This window comes from Pan troglodytes, chromosome 4 (genome assembly GCF_028858775.2).
Source record: "Pan troglodytes isolate AG18354 chromosome 4, NHGRI_mPanTro3-v2.0_pri, whole genome shotgun sequence".
Classification (NCBI taxonomy): Eukaryota; Metazoa; Chordata; class Mammalia; order Primates; family Hominidae; genus Pan; species Pan troglodytes.
In genome coordinates this window covers 152407363-152423579 of record NC_072402.2, presented here as the reverse complement: position 1 = coordinate 152423579, position 16217 = coordinate 152407363, and the positions used below count along the sequence as shown (strand labels likewise).

Sequence of the window (16217 nt, the reverse complement as noted above, 5' to 3'; positions counted from 1 at the left end):
AAAAGGGTGAATACTGAAAACGCAAGTCCTCTTGAAGACCAAGGCTCAGATGCCCCATAATATCATGTCAACTGATCTCTATTGGTCAAAGTAAGCCAAAGGATAAGCCGAGATGCAAAAGGAGGAAAAATGGACTCTATCTCTTGATTGAAAGAGTGGCAAAGTCACACTGCAAAGGAGTGTGGGTACAGGAATGGGAAGAATTGTTGCAACCATCATGGCAGACAATCTACTGTAGACTCATTGCATCGGAATCCGCAGGCTGCTTGTTGAAAGAAGGTTCCTTGGCCCTACACCAGAGGGGCTAAATCTACAGAGTAGGATCTGGGAATCCAAAATTTTAACACCCCCTGCCAAGTGATTCATACTTATATTACAACTTGAGAGCCATTAGCCTATGCTCACACAAGATTTATTTTCTCTTCTTTCTTTTGAGACACAGTTTCACTCTGTTGTCTAGGCTGGAGTGCAGTGGCGTGATCTCAGCTCACTGCAACCTCCACCACCAGGGTTTGAGTGATTCTCCTGCCTCAGCCTGCTAAGTAGCTGGGGTTACAGGCACACAACACCATGCCCGGCTAATTTTTCTATTATTAGTAGAGACAGGGTTTTGCCATGTTGGTCAGGCTGGTCTCAAACTCCTGACCTCAAGTGATCTGCCCACCTTGGCCTCCTAAAGTGCTGGGATTACAGGCAAGATTTCTTTTATTTATTATCATTTTTAAAATTTTACAGATAAAGTTGTATGTATTTATCATGTACAGCATGATGTTTTAAAATATATATACATTGTGGAATAATTAAATCTTGCTAATTAACATTAGCTCACATAGTCATAATTTTTGTGAGAACACAACATTCACTCTCTTAGCATTTTTCTAGGATACAATATGTTGTTGTTAACTTTAGTCACCACGTTGTATAATAGATTCCTTAAACTGAATCCTCCCATCTAACTGAAATTTTATAGCCTTTGACCAATATCACCCCAATTCTCCCTTCCCCCACAACTACCCTAGACCTTGGTAACCACCATTCTACTCTCTAGTTCTAATGGGATATGATTTATTTTCATTTATGACTTCAAACATATCGTTCCCTTGTCTTCTGGCTTTCATTATTTCTGTGGAGACACTATCCGTTTTATTATTGCTCCCTTCAAAAATTTCCCCTTATCTTTTACTATCAGCAGTTATATCATAATAGGCCCTAGTTACGTAGTTCTGTTTTATTTACTTATTCTGCTTAGGGTTTTAAGTGATTCTTAATTATTGACCAACATCAAATATTGCTTCTGGCTTCATTTCTCTTTGCATTGCTTCTCTTCTGTCATCTCTTCTCCCCTCCCCTCCCTCTCTTCCTATGGGACTTCAATTATACATATGTGGAAAATTTTAACCACATTTCATATAAAATATGTATTATATGTGCTGAATACTTTTGATATGGTTTGGCTCTGTTTCCCCACCCACATCTCACCTTGAATTATAATGATCCCCACATGTCAAGGGCACGACCAGGTAGAGGTAAGTGAATCATGGAAGCGGTTTCCCCCATGCTGTTCTCGTGATAACGAGTGAGTCTCACAAGATCTGATGATTTTAAAAGTATCTGGCATTTCCCCTGCTGGTTCTCATTCTCTCTCCTGCTGCCCTGTACGGAGGTGACTTCTGCCATGATTGCAAGTCTCCTGAGGCCTCCCCAGCCATGTGGATCTGTGAGTCAATTAAATCTCTTTTCTTTATAAATTACCCAGTCTCAGGTCTTTCTTCATAGCAGCATGAGAACAGACTAATACAACTTTCTACTGGCTTTCTGGTTTACTAATTTTTATTTTCAGCTGTGTTAATATGCTGTTTTATCCATCTATTGAGTTCTTAATTTCGGATGCTGTATTTGAGGCTTAAATTTTCATTTGATACTCCGTGACAGATTGTACTTATATGCAGAAATTCTCCATCTTGTCATGTAATTTCTTGACTATATTAATCACATATCTTTTAAAGTCCATGCCTCAAAATGCCAAAATCTGGATCTCCTATGGGCCTATTGCTATTATCTACTTTTTTCTCTTGGTTTTCAGCCATGTGGTTTTGTCTACTGAAATGTCAGGTAAATTTTGATCGAATAGCAGGTATTGTATATGAAAAAATTATAGGAAAACCTGAGGCCCTGGATGGTATTATCTTCCTTCAGAAATATTTTAACTTTTGCTTCTACTAGGCATTTACACCTAAGTACTACAAGGGATTGAATTGATGGGGTGCTGGACTTCAGTTTTGTCAGGGCTAGTCTAATTCTAATTCACCTCTACTCCTAGGGTGTTGCCCTTTGGTAGCTCCAGCTGAAGACGTGAAATGTTGGCCAGGTGCGGTGGCTCACACCTGTAATCCCAGCACTGTGGAAGGCCAAGGTGGGCGGATCACTTGAGGTCAGGAGTTTGAGACCAGCCTGGGCAACATGGAGATAACCCTTGTCTCTACTAAAAATACAAAAATTAGCTGGTGTGGTGGTGGAAGCCTGTAATCCCAGCTACTCAGGAGGCCGAGGCAGGACAATCACTTGAACCTGGGAGGCAGACGTTGCAGTGAGCCGAGATTGTACCGCTGTACTCCAGCCTGGGTGACAGAGCGAGACTTCAACTCAAAAAAAAAAAAAAAGAAGAAGAAGAGGAAGACCTGAAATATTTATTAGGGACACTCCTTCTTGGTAGATCCTGAAATCCAATTTTTATTCTATTCCCCAGCCTCATAACACTACCAGACTCTCTGCTCAGTTTCTTAGCCTTTTCTTGAGAAAGAGCATATCCCTTGCGCAGGAAAGTAGTAAGTAAATATGGGGCTTCTTATCCCTCTGGAATCGTGACCCCTTAGGTCCTTGTTGCTTTGGTAGTTCTCTAATGCCTTCAAATACACAAATGCACACACACATTTATTTTGTTTAGCTTTTTTTTTCTTCTTTTGAGACAGAGTCTCACTCTGTCACCCAGGCTAGAGTGCAGTGGCATAATCATGGCTCACTGCAGCCTCAACCTTCTGAACTCAAGCAACCCTTCTACCTCAGCCTCCCAAGTAGCTGGAACTACAGATGCATGCCATCACACCTATTTTTTTTTTTTTTTTTGAGACAGAGTCCCGCTCTGTCACCCAGGCTGGAGTGCAGGGGCACGATTTCGGCTTACTGAAACCTCCGCCTTCTAGGTTCAAGCAATTCTCTGCCTCAGCCTCCCAGGTAGCTGGGATTACAGGTGCCTGCCACCATACCAGGCTAATTTTTGTATTTTTAGTAGAGACGGGGTTTTACCATCTTGGCTAGGCTTGTCTTGAACTCCTGACCTCATGATCCACCCACCTCAGCCTCCCAAAGTGCTGGGATTACAGGTGTGAGCCACCGCATCCAGCCCACACCTGGCTAATTTTAAAATTTTTTTGTAGAGACAAGGTCTCACTATATTGCCCAGGCTGGCCTCAGCCTCCCAAAGTATTGGGATTACAGGTGTGAGGCAACAGGGCTGGCTGTTTAGCTCTTTTAATAATTCCCAGTGGTGGCCAGGCGAGATGGCTCATGCCTGTAATCCCAGCCTTTGGGAGGCCAAGGTGGGCAGATCACTTGAGCTCAGGAGTTTGAGACCAGCTTGGGCAACATGACAAAACCCCATCTATACACAAAATGCAAAAATTAGCTGGGTATGGTGGCGTGCAGCTGTAGTCTCAGCTACTTGGGAGGCTGAGGTGGGAGCATCACCTGAGCCTGGGGAGCTCAAGGCTGCAGTGAGTTATGATTGTGCCACTGCACTCCAGCCTGGGTGAGAGAGTGAGACCTTGTCCTAAAAAAAAAAAAAAAAATTCCCAGTGAAGTTGGGGAGCAGTCTTCTAGTCCATAATTACTGGAAATGGAAAGCCTTGTTTACCTAACATTTATCTTGCATTTTTCCATGGGCAGGATTACGCTTTATTTTTCTCTGTAGTGCCAGGGCCTCCTCCTTGCTTTAAGTTATCAACAGACACCATTTAAACAAACGGATAACAGCTTGTAAATTGTTTTCACTTTTATAATCCAATGCTCTAGGCAGGGAAGGAATTACTTCTGTAGTCCTAGATATTGGACCCAGAGAAGACTTGCCTAAAAGTCCCTTGACTAAGGTCCACTGAAAAGTCAGCAGTCTAGCTGAGTCAGAGCTTTAGATTCCTCCTCCAGTAAAGAACAGATGATAATAACAGCAGCTACTCAAGATAGGGCTGCTGTAAAAATTCAATGAGGCAATGTGAATAAAGTGCTTGGCAGAGTAACTGGATCTGTAAATAGGAGTTACGGTTTAAGGAAGGATTAGTATAGTAAACAAGGTGCCTTATTCCAGCTTTCTTTCTACCAGTTTTAGGGTATCACAACAACCAGTGAAATCTCACCACCTTTCCCGTTCTGAGGGCTGGAGACTCCACTCCTGGAAGATCATGGTTGCCTCTGGCAGGATTCAAAATACTCACTACAGTTCTGAGAATGATCTTATACCCATGAAGGCAGGGTTGGGGGATAGCCCTCACTGCTTAGGGGTCCTCTGGACCCTACTGCCCCCTGCTGAAGGCCTCCCTAAAGCCTGGCAATCCAGAGTAGAGGGAGAATCAGTAGCCCTCATGCCAGGGGAGTGGGGCTGAAGGGCCCCATCTTTCTCCCCACTTGTCCCGAAACAAGTCCATATGGCAGAGTAATTAAGAGCACAGAATCCAAATAAAGACAGACTTGGGTTTCAATTCTGGCATACTACTTCCTGGTTGTGGGCTCTTGGCTAAGTCTCTTAATTTCCCTGACTCAGTTTCCTCATCTGTATAATGCAGTTGATAACAGCACCTACTTTTATAGAACTGTTTGAAAGATTAAATGAGACACAATAAATGGTACCTTTTATTTTTTCTCATTATTTCCCCCCCTAGAATATATGTCAGAAGGAAGTGGTACAGCCAGAACTAGAACCTGTATCTTCCAACTCTCCCTTTCTCCACCTTTGCCTATACCACCCCTAAAGTAACTCATGTTTTAGGGTTTACACAGTGCTTCCCAACTTTCCCCATCCCAGTCCATGGTAATACTTGGATACCTGTGGGGCTAAACTTATGAGGAAGCTGTTTGAGGCCTGAAGGTGACTATCCCAGCAGGACCGTGGGCTCTGGCTGCCCCAGTCTCCACCTGGCCACTTATGGCCCAAGGGTTCTATATCTCAGCACACTTGTAACCCATCACTGTTCCCCAGCTGAAAACCTTAGGGTTAAAGCATTGACAACCCCTGTTAGATCTGGCACTTGCAATGCCCAGCAGTGACACATTAACCCATTGTTGGTAAATCAGTCCTGGACCAGTTACTCAGACTCCTGGTGAGAGTCCAGAGGCCAGAGCCCAGAACATGAAAATTGGGAAGAAAATCAGATGTTGGCTTTCGTTCAGGCTCTACCTCAACTCACTGTATGACCTTGGCCAAGTCACTTCCCTTCTCTGGACTTTACTTTTTTGTCTGAAGCAGAGAAGAGTTAAAACCTAGGAAAGAGGCTGGGTGTGCTGGCTCACGCCTGTAATCCCAGCACTCTGGGAGGCCGAGGTGGGTGGATCACCTGAGGTCAGGAGTTTGAGACCAGGCTGGCCAACATGATAAAACCCCATCCCTACTAAAAATACAAAAATTAGCTGGGCATGGTGGTATGTGCCTGTAGTTCCAGCTACTCAGGAGACTGAGGCAGGAGAATCGTTTGAACCTGGGAGGCAGATGTTGCAGTGAGCTGAGATAGCGCCACTGCACTCCAGCCTGGGCAATAGAGTGAGACTCTGTCTCAAAAAAAAAAAAAAAAAAAAACCTAGGAAAGATGCATGAGGTCCCTTTCACCTCTAACATTCTAAGAATGAGGGATTCTATGAATTCTCCACTGCCTGGCTATATCCTGTTCCTGGTGATCTGGTTCCTGTAAGTATAGAAGTGGTAGACTCTTCCTGACTGTGCGGGTGACCTCTCCATGTGCTACCGGCTGGTCTCTGAAAATAACCCCTGTCTGGCCCAGAATGAGGGCAGGGTCACACCTGTTCTCTAACCTATCAACAGAACTCCTGAGTCCTATGTATGTTCAGTTTCCTCCTGCCCACCCACCAGCCTGGGGAGAGCAATATTCCCAGGCTCCTGAATCTCCTCTTCTCATAGCTCCCTGGTGTTGCACTATTGTCTGGGTAATGAAGAAGGCAGGGAGGGAAGACAGCAAAAGGAGTCCAGCAGCCTCCCTGCAGGAGGAGGTAGGGATGCTGGAAAAAGGGAGAGGGCGGGGAAGCTGAAGGCAGATCATGTGAAGTCTGGGTTGCCATATTCTGCAGGGGCTAGACTTGGCCTTGCACACAGTGAGGGGTCACTAAGGGCTTTACAGTAGAAGAAAGACGTGGTCAGAACGTGTTTTGGCTCCATGGAAGGCAGCCTGAGGCACAGAGAGAAATTGGGGGCTGTTAGAGAAATGAAGGCCAAAGATAATGCCATAGCAGTGGAAACAGTGAAGAGGAGATATTTAGGAGGTAAGGTGGTAGACTGAGTGACTGGACGTTCAACCATAAATCTGACTGTGTCATTGTGCTGGGTGACTGGGATGATACTGTCATAGGATACAGGGAATATCTGGTTTGTCAGTATGGAGAGAAAGCACTCCGGGAGCATGGAGAAAAGGGTGCCAGGCCGTGGAGACAAATACATTACAACCCCTTTAACCGCAGCCTTATGTTCCTTACAGCCTTCTCTGGATTGGTTCTCTCAACACTTGTGCATTATCATCTCCGTCTTGCAAATGAGAAACTTGAGATGAGAAACTTTGCAAATGAGAAACCTTAGCAGCAGAACTAGGATGTTGAATTCCAGTTTCCTGACTCTTGGCCCAGCACTCAGCCACACAAGGTGCTTCCCTGCAGTGGCTCACAGGAAGAGGTACAAGGAAGTTCACCTGTGCCCAGCTGCTTCCCAGCTCCTTTCCCTGGCCTCCCCTACACCCCCAAACCTGCCACCAAATGGTAACGGTAACGTAGGACCCCTTCACTTCTTTCAGCCTCGGCTTTCCTTTATGTCATATGAAGCTGTGGGTGGGGCCACATGAACGTTTTCAACATTCAAACAAACAGAGGAATCCCTGACACTTTTTTTTTTTTTTTTTTTTTTTTTTGAGACGGAGTCTCGCTCTGTCGCCCAGGCTGGAGTGTAATGGTGCCATCATAGCTTACTGCAACCTCGACCTCCTAGGCTTAAGGGATCTTCCCACCTCAGCCTCTGGAGTAGCTGGGACTATAGACGTGCACCACCATGCCAGGCTAATCTATAAAATATATATTTTTAGAGACGAGGTTGCACTATGTTGCCCAGGCAAGTCTCCAACCCCTGGGATCTAGTGATCCTCCCACCTCAGCTTCCCAAAGAGCTGGGATTACAAGTGTGAACCACCGTGCCCAGCACCCCTCCTTTTTTTTCTTTAAGACAATGGAATCATATGGATCACTGAAATGAACTCAAATAGAAAAGAACCTTCTCAAGCTGAAGCAGAGATTATGGATGCAGACTCAGAGGCTATCTGATTGGATGGTTTTCCCGCTTGCTACCTCAACACATCCACTGTTTGACAGCTTCCTTGACACTTCCAGAATCTCCAGGGTTCCGTAGCCCACAGTTTGCAAACCACTGGCCCAGCAGACTCCTGCATGATCCTCCCAAAACAGAGGTTCTTAGCCTGGGTCCACAAATAGAATTCAGAGTATCTCTGAACTTGGAAGGAAATAATTTTTTTTTCTTCTCTTTTCTTTTTTCCCAAGACATGGTCTCTCTCTGTTGCCCAGGCTGGAGTGCAGTGGCACGATTTCAGCTCACTGCAGCCTCAAGCTCCTGGGCTCAAGTGATTCTCCCACCTCAGCTTCCTGAGCAGCTGGGACTGCAGACATGTGCCACCACACCTGGCTAATTTTTAAATTTTTAGAGGTAGAGTTTCCCTGTGTTGCTCAGGCTTGTCTCAAACTCTCAGGCTCAAGTGATCCTCCTACCTCAGCCTCCCAAGGTGTTGGAATTACAGGTGTGAGCCACTACACCTAGCCTCTGCTTTCCAGTTATGAACCATTACAAACCACTCTCTTTATTTTCCCTAACCTGTAACTCAAGTCAGCATTTTGTTTAGTTATAAATGTAGGCAATGACCCACAGCAGTATTGGCAGTTCCTGTGACTGTGTCACCAAAAGAAATCACAGATATTTTAATATCACATTATGGTTGTTGCAGATCTTTCAAAAATGCCATCTATGGTTAGTATTATTATTATTATTATTATTATTTTTTTTTTGAGACAGAGTCTCGCTCTGTTGCCCAGGCTGGAGTGCAGTGGTGCGATCTCGGCTCACTGCAACCTCCGCCTTCCAGGTTCAAGCAATTCTCCTGCTTCAGTCTCCCAAGTAGCTGGGACTACAGGCACATGCCATCGCGCCTGGCTAATTTTTGTATTTTAGTAGAGACGGGGTTTCACCTTGTTGCCCAGGCTGGTCGGAAACTCCTGAGGTCAGGCAATCCACCTGCCTCAGCCTCCCAAAGTGCTGGGATTATAGGCATGAGCCACCGTGCCCTGCCAGTGTTACTTTAAAATTACCATAGTTATATCTTTTTTTTTTTTTTTTTTTGAGACAGAGTCTCACTTTGTCACCCAGGCTGGAGTGCAGTGGCACAATTTCGGCTCTCTGCAACCTCTGCCTCCTGGCCTCAAGTGATTCTCATGCCTCAGGCTCCTGTGTAGCTGGGATTACAGGCATGTGCCACCGTGTCCGGCTAATTTTTATATTTTTAGTAGAGATGGGGTTTCACCATGTTGGTCAGGCTGGTCTCAAACTCCTGGCCTCATGTGATCCACCTACCTCGGCCTCCCAAAGTGCTGGAATTACAGGCGTGAGCTACCACGCCTGGCTACAATAGTTATATCTGCCACTAGACTTCATTTTTAATGTACTAATAAAGAATCACATATTGCTATAGCAATTTCTTTTATTTTGATAGTTGTATTTCAGGATGATTGGTTTCCTTTGTCATCCTATGTATTTTAGGTATTTAAAAATACTCTGAGAAGGAGCCCATAGGTTTCGCAGATTGTCAAGGGATCCATGACATCAATAAGGTTAAAAACCCTTGTCCTAGGACTTCTCTTCCAGAAGAGAGGGAGCTGGGAGCTTGCTGAAGGCTGCCAAAAGAGGGTATGTAGGGCCTAGGATCCCCAGAGGCCCCTCTGCTTCGATGTGCACTCTCTGAACCTGAGGAAAATGAGACAGGAAACTGGGACAGGAGTAAAGGGACTCTGAGAAGTGGAGCAGAGGCCAATAGGCCAGGCTGGCAGGGCTCAGGCTAGGGGCACCGAACTGAATTTCTTAGCCCCTATCCCAGCCAGGCTTCCCAGGACTCCTAGGTCCTAATCTTGCTTCAGTCATTGCCCTTCCCAGCCTCAGTTTTCTTCTCTGAGCTAATACAGTGGGAGCAATCATGGCTTAAAAGTCAAGAGAGACCCTGCTTCTGGATCTACTTCTGCCTTGCCTTGCCACATGACTTTGGGCAAGTCATCACCCCTTCCCACACCAGCTTTCATATCTGTGTAAGGAGGAGATTGGCTGGCTCAAGGATAGCAAATTTCTAATATAGATACTGCCATTCCCCCTTGCCATGCCCACAACAGACATTGTTGAGAGATCTCAGAGTCTGATCATTCCATGCCCATAGGTAGCTTCCAAGCCTTTTCAACACTCTACTTGTTGACTGGAATTGGCAAATGAAGTGGAGCCTATTTGCTATTACTGTACTAGATGATCTAGCTGGGCACAATGGCCTATGCCTCTGGTCCCAGCTACCTAGGAGGCTTAGGCAGGAGGATCACTTGAGTCCAAGAGTTCTGGGGTATAGCACAATATGCTAATCAGGTGTCTGTATTAAGTTTGGCATCAATGTGGTGACCTCCCTGGAATGGGGGGCCACCAGGTTGCCTAAGGAGGGGTGAACTGGCCCAGGTTGGAAATGGAGCAGGTCAAAACTCCAGTGCTCCCATGCTGATCAGTAGTGGGATCATACCTGTGAATCGCCACTGCACTCCAGCCTGGGCAAAATAACAAGACTCCATCTCGAACAAATCAATGAACAAAAAAGAAAAGAGAGAAAGACAAAAGAATAGATGATAAGGTACCACCCACATTTCCATCTCTGATATTCTATGGCTTTAAAGATCTGATCTCAGAAACCCAAGTAAGATACTAGTTAGATGCAGAGACCTGTAAAGGCGTCTATTTCTGCTGGTGAGGTGGCTCTGCCTATAATCCCAGCAACTCAGGAGGCTGAGGCAAGAGGTTCATTTGACAAGAGGAATTTGAGACCAGGCTGGGCAACAAAGTGAGACCCCGTTTCTACAAAAAAAAAAAAATTTTAAGTTAGCTGGGCATGGTGGCCTACACCTGTAGTCCCAGCTACTAGGGAGGCTAAGGTGGGAGGATTCCTTGAGCCCAGGATTTTGAGACTGCAGTGAGCTAAGAAGGTGCCACTGCACTGCAGCCTGCGTGACAGAGTGAAACACTGACTCTTAAAAAGAAAAAAGAAAACGAAAGGCTATTTCTAACCCATAGGTGTGTGTGTGTGTGTGTGTATATGTGTCAGAGAAAGAGAGAACATTCTCACCTGGGCTACACATTTTCTCTCATGTAGCAAAAATCGGGTCAGAATAGGACACCCAGATGCTGAAATCTCAGTAGAGCTCCTCAGGGTTCAATTAGGCCTCCTGGAACAGATGAGTGGAGGCACGTGGAAGTCAGACTTTTTGATCAAAGTATTGGGAATTGGCATCCTACCAGTACTGATATCACCAGGCCTTACCTGTCCCTAAATGTCCTGTGTTACAAAGAATAGCAGTGAAGTGATGGTGACAGAGAGTGAATAACACCAGTCACTTCTGGTATAATTTACATGGACTCAGATTAGCTAGGTAGCCAAGATGTGTTGGAGACTTGTGGTTTCTTGCAAAGCAATGCAGAAAGCCACTTAGGAAGTTATTTCAGAGTATGGCTAGCCCAGGTTACAGCAGAAACCCAAACAGGTGCCATAACTTACCTAATGTCACAGCCAGTTCAAGCCAGCACTAGGACCAGGGCCCAGCTATGTAAGTAAGGAGTAGAGTGCAATGCAGAGGTTGAATAACCACAGGCTTGTGGGGCCAGGCTGGCATCACAAATGAGAAAGTAGGCTGGGTAGAATAGTAGGGAATGGTAGGGACTGTAGCAAACTAGATGTCACAAGCCCTGTTTAAAAGCAGCAGCTCAAGTTGGTTGTTGGCATATGAGAATGTGGACATATAGTGCCAGATCTTTCTTCTGGTTTTTAAAGACATGTTAGACTCTAGATTTTTATATTAAATAGTCTGTCTCTCTCTCTCTCCTTTTTTTTCTTTTTCTTTTTTTTTTTTGGAGACAGGGTCTCATTCTCTTACCCAGGCTGGAGTACAGCAGCTCGATCTTGGCTATCTGCAACCTCCACCTCCCTGGCTCAAGGAAATCCTCCTGCCTCAGCTCCTGAGTAGCTGGGACAACAGGTGCACACAATGACGCCCGGCTAATTTTTGAATTTTTTGTAGAGATCGGAGTTTGCCATGTCGCCCAGGTCAGTCTCAAACTTCTGGATTCAAGCAAGTTGCCTGCCTTAGCCCCGCAAAGTGCTGGGATTACAGGTGTGAGCTGCTGTGCCTGGCCAAATGATCTCATTTTAAAATGTTGCCATCAGCTGGGTGCAGTGGCTCACACCTGTAATCCCAACACTTTGGGAGGCCAAGGCAGGTGGATCACTTGAGGTCAAAAGTTGGAGACCAGCCTGGGCAATATGGTGAAACCCCATCTCTACTAAAAATACAAAAATTAGCCAGGTGTGGTGGTGCATGCTTGTAATCCCAGTTACTTGGGAGGCTGAGGCAGGAGGATCGCTTGAACCCTGGATGTGGAGGTTGCAGTGAGCCGAGATGGCTCCACTGCACTCCAGCCTGGGTGACAGAGTGATACTCTCTGTCTCAAAACAAAATAAAATGTTGGCATCTAACTTTTTAAACAGTAAAAGGCTGGGCATGGTGGCTCATGCCTGTAATCCTAGCACTTTGGGAGGCTGAGGCGGGCAGATCACCTGAGGTCAGGAATTTGAGACCAGCCTGGCCAACACGGCAAAACCCCATCTCTACTAAAAATACAAAAAAATAGCTGGGCGTGGTGGCGGGCGCCTGTAATACCAGCTGCTACAGATGTTGAGGCACAAGAATCGCTTGAACCCGGGAGGCAGAGGGTGCAGTGGGCTGAGATTGCACCATTCCACTCCAACCTGGGCAACACAGCAAAACTCCATCTCAAAAAGAAACAAAAAATAGTAAAACACCACTGTGCAGGCCAAAGAAAACACAACCAAGAACTGCAGTCTAGCCTGATTTGTAACTTCTGGTGGAAGGGGTAAGGGCCCCAGGCTCCAGATTTAGACATATAAAGACCTGATTCGGAGTTCTGCCACTGCTTGTCTGAGTAATTTTATTTAAGATTTGTAGCCTCCCTGAGCTTCAATACTCTCACCTGTAAAATGGGAATAGTAAAATGGGCTACTGTGAGGATAAATAAGGTAATGACTTCAAAACATCTAGTAAAATTGTTAGCTCATCGTAGGTACGCAATAACTATAGCTACTCCACTAAAGTTCCTAATTGGAGGAATTCCCAATCCCTTCTGCTCCCTAGTCCATCCACTTCAAATCTATTTTTTCCCCAAGGTTTGGTCACTCGGTGTCCCTGGAACTCTAATTCAGATACCCAAGGCACTCAAAAAATACTCGCACACACCCCGCATTCACTCTTGGGAGGATTTTGAGATGCCAAGGCTGGTTACCAAGGAAAACGTTTAGGAGTCTTCCCTGGTGTTCAGCAGCAACGTTTCAGTGTTGGTTAAAAGACAGGCTTGGTCGGGCATGGTGGCTCACGCCTGTTAATCCCAGCACTTTGAGAAGGCGAGGCGGGCAGATCACCTGAGGTCGGGAGTTCAAGAGCAGCCTGACCTACTAAAAATACAAAATGAGCTGAGCGTGGTGGCACATGCCTGTAATCCCAGCTACTCAGGAGGCTGAGGCAGGAGAATCGCTTGAACCCGGGAGGCGGAGGTTGCGGTGAGCCGAGATCAAGCCATTGCACTCCAGCCTGGGCAATAAGTGAAACTGTCTCAAAAAAAAAAAAAAAAAAAAAAAAAAAAAAGAGAGGCTTGCCCCAGAGCAGGGACTGGCTAACATGACCCTTCAGGGGCCTTAAAATCTTCCACTTTAATTTCTTCTTTTTTTTGAGACAGAGTCTCGCTCTGTCGCCCAGGCTGGAGTGCAGTGTCGTGATCTCGGCTCACTGCAACCTCTGCCTCCCGGGTTCAAGCGATTCTCCTGCCTCAGCCTCCTGAGTAGCTGGGATTACAGGTGCCCACCACTCCGCCCAGCTAATTTTTTTGTATTTTTAGTAGAGACAGAGTTTCACCATGTTGGCCAAGCTGGTCTCAAACTCCTGACCTCATGATTTGCCTGCCTCAGCCTCCCAAAGTGCTAGGATTATAGGCGTGAGCCACCGCACCCGGCTTCATTTTTAATTTCATTAGCTCCTGTGCACATGCACACATGCATATACGCGCACAACGCTCACACACATTGTTGCTCAAATACCTGCCTGAGTTCCCTATTCCTAGAAACTGTTTTGGCTTTCACTTTCACTCCACTCCTTCTACCATAGGCTCTACCCCGAGAGAGGGTGCTGCCACAACCCTTGAAACCAACATTCTCTGAGATTTATTTACTCAGCAGGGAGCTGCGGGAAAGGAGAGAACAGGGTGGCTGAAGCTCAAGTGACTGCACAGAAGGGGCTTTGAAAAGAAAAGTGACTTACACCCAGGGTCATCAGTAGGTCTTACAGTATATATTTGAGCCCAAGATCCTCTACTCCAACATGCCTGTTCTAACCACTGTATTATCCTGCTGCTTCCAAAGGGGCCACATTCCAGGACTGGGTTCCCATCCCACGAGTCGTTAGAAAATACCATGACTCAGTGAGCTATTTCCCCTTTCTTTTTGTTTATATGATTGTACATTTCAAAAAGTCCCAGTAAATGGTATTTTTTTAAAGTAAAAGGATTTAAACAAGCAGCCACGATTCCATCATAATCAGTAATTCCTTTATCACATTAATTATTATCACACAGTGATTGGAGAAAATAATTACTACAGAGGCCGCATTTTACAAAACATTCATTACCTTACCTCATCAATCCCAATATGTATTTTTAAATCTGAATTTATCTTAAAATCTGTGGAATCTAAGCTTCCATGGAACAGACTTTGGTCATAAGAACAATCCTGGTAGGCAAGCATTGCCCAGATTACAATCCCCATTTTGCAGCTGGGAAAACTGAGTTCAAAGAGGTAAACAATTTGCCTGAGGTCACAGAGCTAGTCAGTGCAGAACCAGAACTGCAGGCCTAGCTCCTGATTTTCAGCACAAGCGGTATCTACCATATATTCCTGGCCTCCAGGCCCTGTGTTCATACCTACCTGTTCCCATCACCCTCCTGGCCACACCCTAACGGAGGGCTGAGGGAGACCTCAGCTCCCCCAACCAGGCTTCCCTAGCCTCAGCCAGCTAGAGGTGGGGTAAACTCACTGTGGGGACTCCTGGGAGCAGTCTCTCCACATAGGAAGTTTTTAAGTCCAAAGCTTTCACTTTCAAGAATGAACCCTGTGTGTGAGGCAGCACTGCAGAGACCAAAGCTCAGCTTGGGCGTGAAGGCAGGATTTTGCTGGTGTCCTTATAAACCCCATGCAAACTAGATCTAGGAGTTCCCCACCTGGGGACCCCATTCCCTGGAAATTACTCACAAATGCTCTATTTCTCATATTTCAAAAGGTCAAATGAAAATCAAATATCGACTCTAGATAAGATCTCACAGACAGAATAAAATACTACACTGCTTTTGGCTAAACCTGCATCAATTTAGTGGTTTGTTTCTGCTAACCAAAAAACACTGATTGGCTATTACAGGGCCACAATTAACATAGAAGAGGAAAACCAATTAACAAATTATTATGTAACAGGTGCAGTTGACAGACTTAAATCTTTCAGAACAAGGGGTGTGACAAGGGAAAACAATAAAAGAGGAAAGCTGAGAGTGGAATTTGAGCTCCTCATTTTCCCAGATGGGGAATGTGAGGTTCAGAGAGCTGGAGTGACTCACTCAGGGTCACACAGCAGGGCTGGAACCAGCACCCAAGGTTTCTGCCCCTAGGGAGAAGGATCTTCCTACCACACCCTGCTGTCCTGAGGTTCAAGAAACGCAGAGTGCTAGGACTCACCAGGGTTGCTGAAGGGGGCCAGGACAGGGAATGGCAATGGCTTCTCCCTGTCACCTGTGGGTTCCTTCCTCGGGGTAGCTGCCAAGGCCACGCTGTTTTTCCTCCCTGGGAGTCTGCCAGGGCAGCTAGGTATGGGAGCCTCTTGGAAATCCAGCTCTGGGTGAGGGAAAGGAGGCCTCTTTGACAAAAGCACCCTCCAAAGCATGGAGTGACCAGGGCCTGGGGTCACTATGTGGCCCTGGAGAGTTTAGGTACATCCAGATCGCACAGCTGCCTCCTGGCTCTGGCCCAGGAGCTCTCCAGGTTGCCAGGCTAGTTTTCCTTCCAGACGCTGGGTGCCTTTAAGAGAGCGACGGCAGCTCATTGGCCGAGCAAAGCTACCCCACCTCTTTACCTTAGCGGGGAGCACAGCTAGGCTAGAGGCAGAGAGACTCAGGTGAGTAAACAAATGGTGGCAACCCGCTGAGTCTCCCCTCCTCCACAACCCTGGTCCTGGGCTTCCTTCCTCACCTCCACTCTCCACCCTGGAAAACAAGCTGGGGCTAAAGGAAGAGCAAAACACTCTGCAAAGTGCTTAGTGCGGTTCAGACTACATGATCTCACAGTGACCCTGGGGCAGAGTTATTAGTACATCTTCTCTTTTCAGTGGAACAACTGAGTCCTTGGAGGGGCGAAGTGGCTTGTCCAGTTCACACAGCCCTTGCAAGGAAGGTCGACAGAGAGGGATGGTGTGAGGATCCAAACCCGAGTCTCCTGCTTTTGACTTCCCATACAGTTCTGTTGGACCACACCACTTTCCTGTTTGCAAAGCCTTTG

The 16217-nt window shown here is 46.1% G+C and overlaps 1 protein-coding gene across 4 annotated transcripts in view; it reads right to left on the bottom strand.

The window, feature by feature from the left end:
- The window catches only part of LARP1 (La ribonucleoprotein 1, translational regulator), a 134777-nt gene that overhangs the window by 89022 nt on the left and 29538 nt on the right, over positions 1-16217 (bottom strand). The window contains exon 2 of one of the 4 annotated variants that reach the window (XM_054684736.2): positions 10686-10785. The exons of the other annotated variants lie outside the window; for them this stretch is intronic. Coding sequence (XP_054540711.1) covers positions 10686-10698 — 13 coding nt within the window. The 5' untranslated portion in view covers positions 10699-10785. The remainder of the gene's footprint in view (positions 1-10685; positions 10786-16217) is intronic. 4 annotated transcript variants of the gene reach the window in all.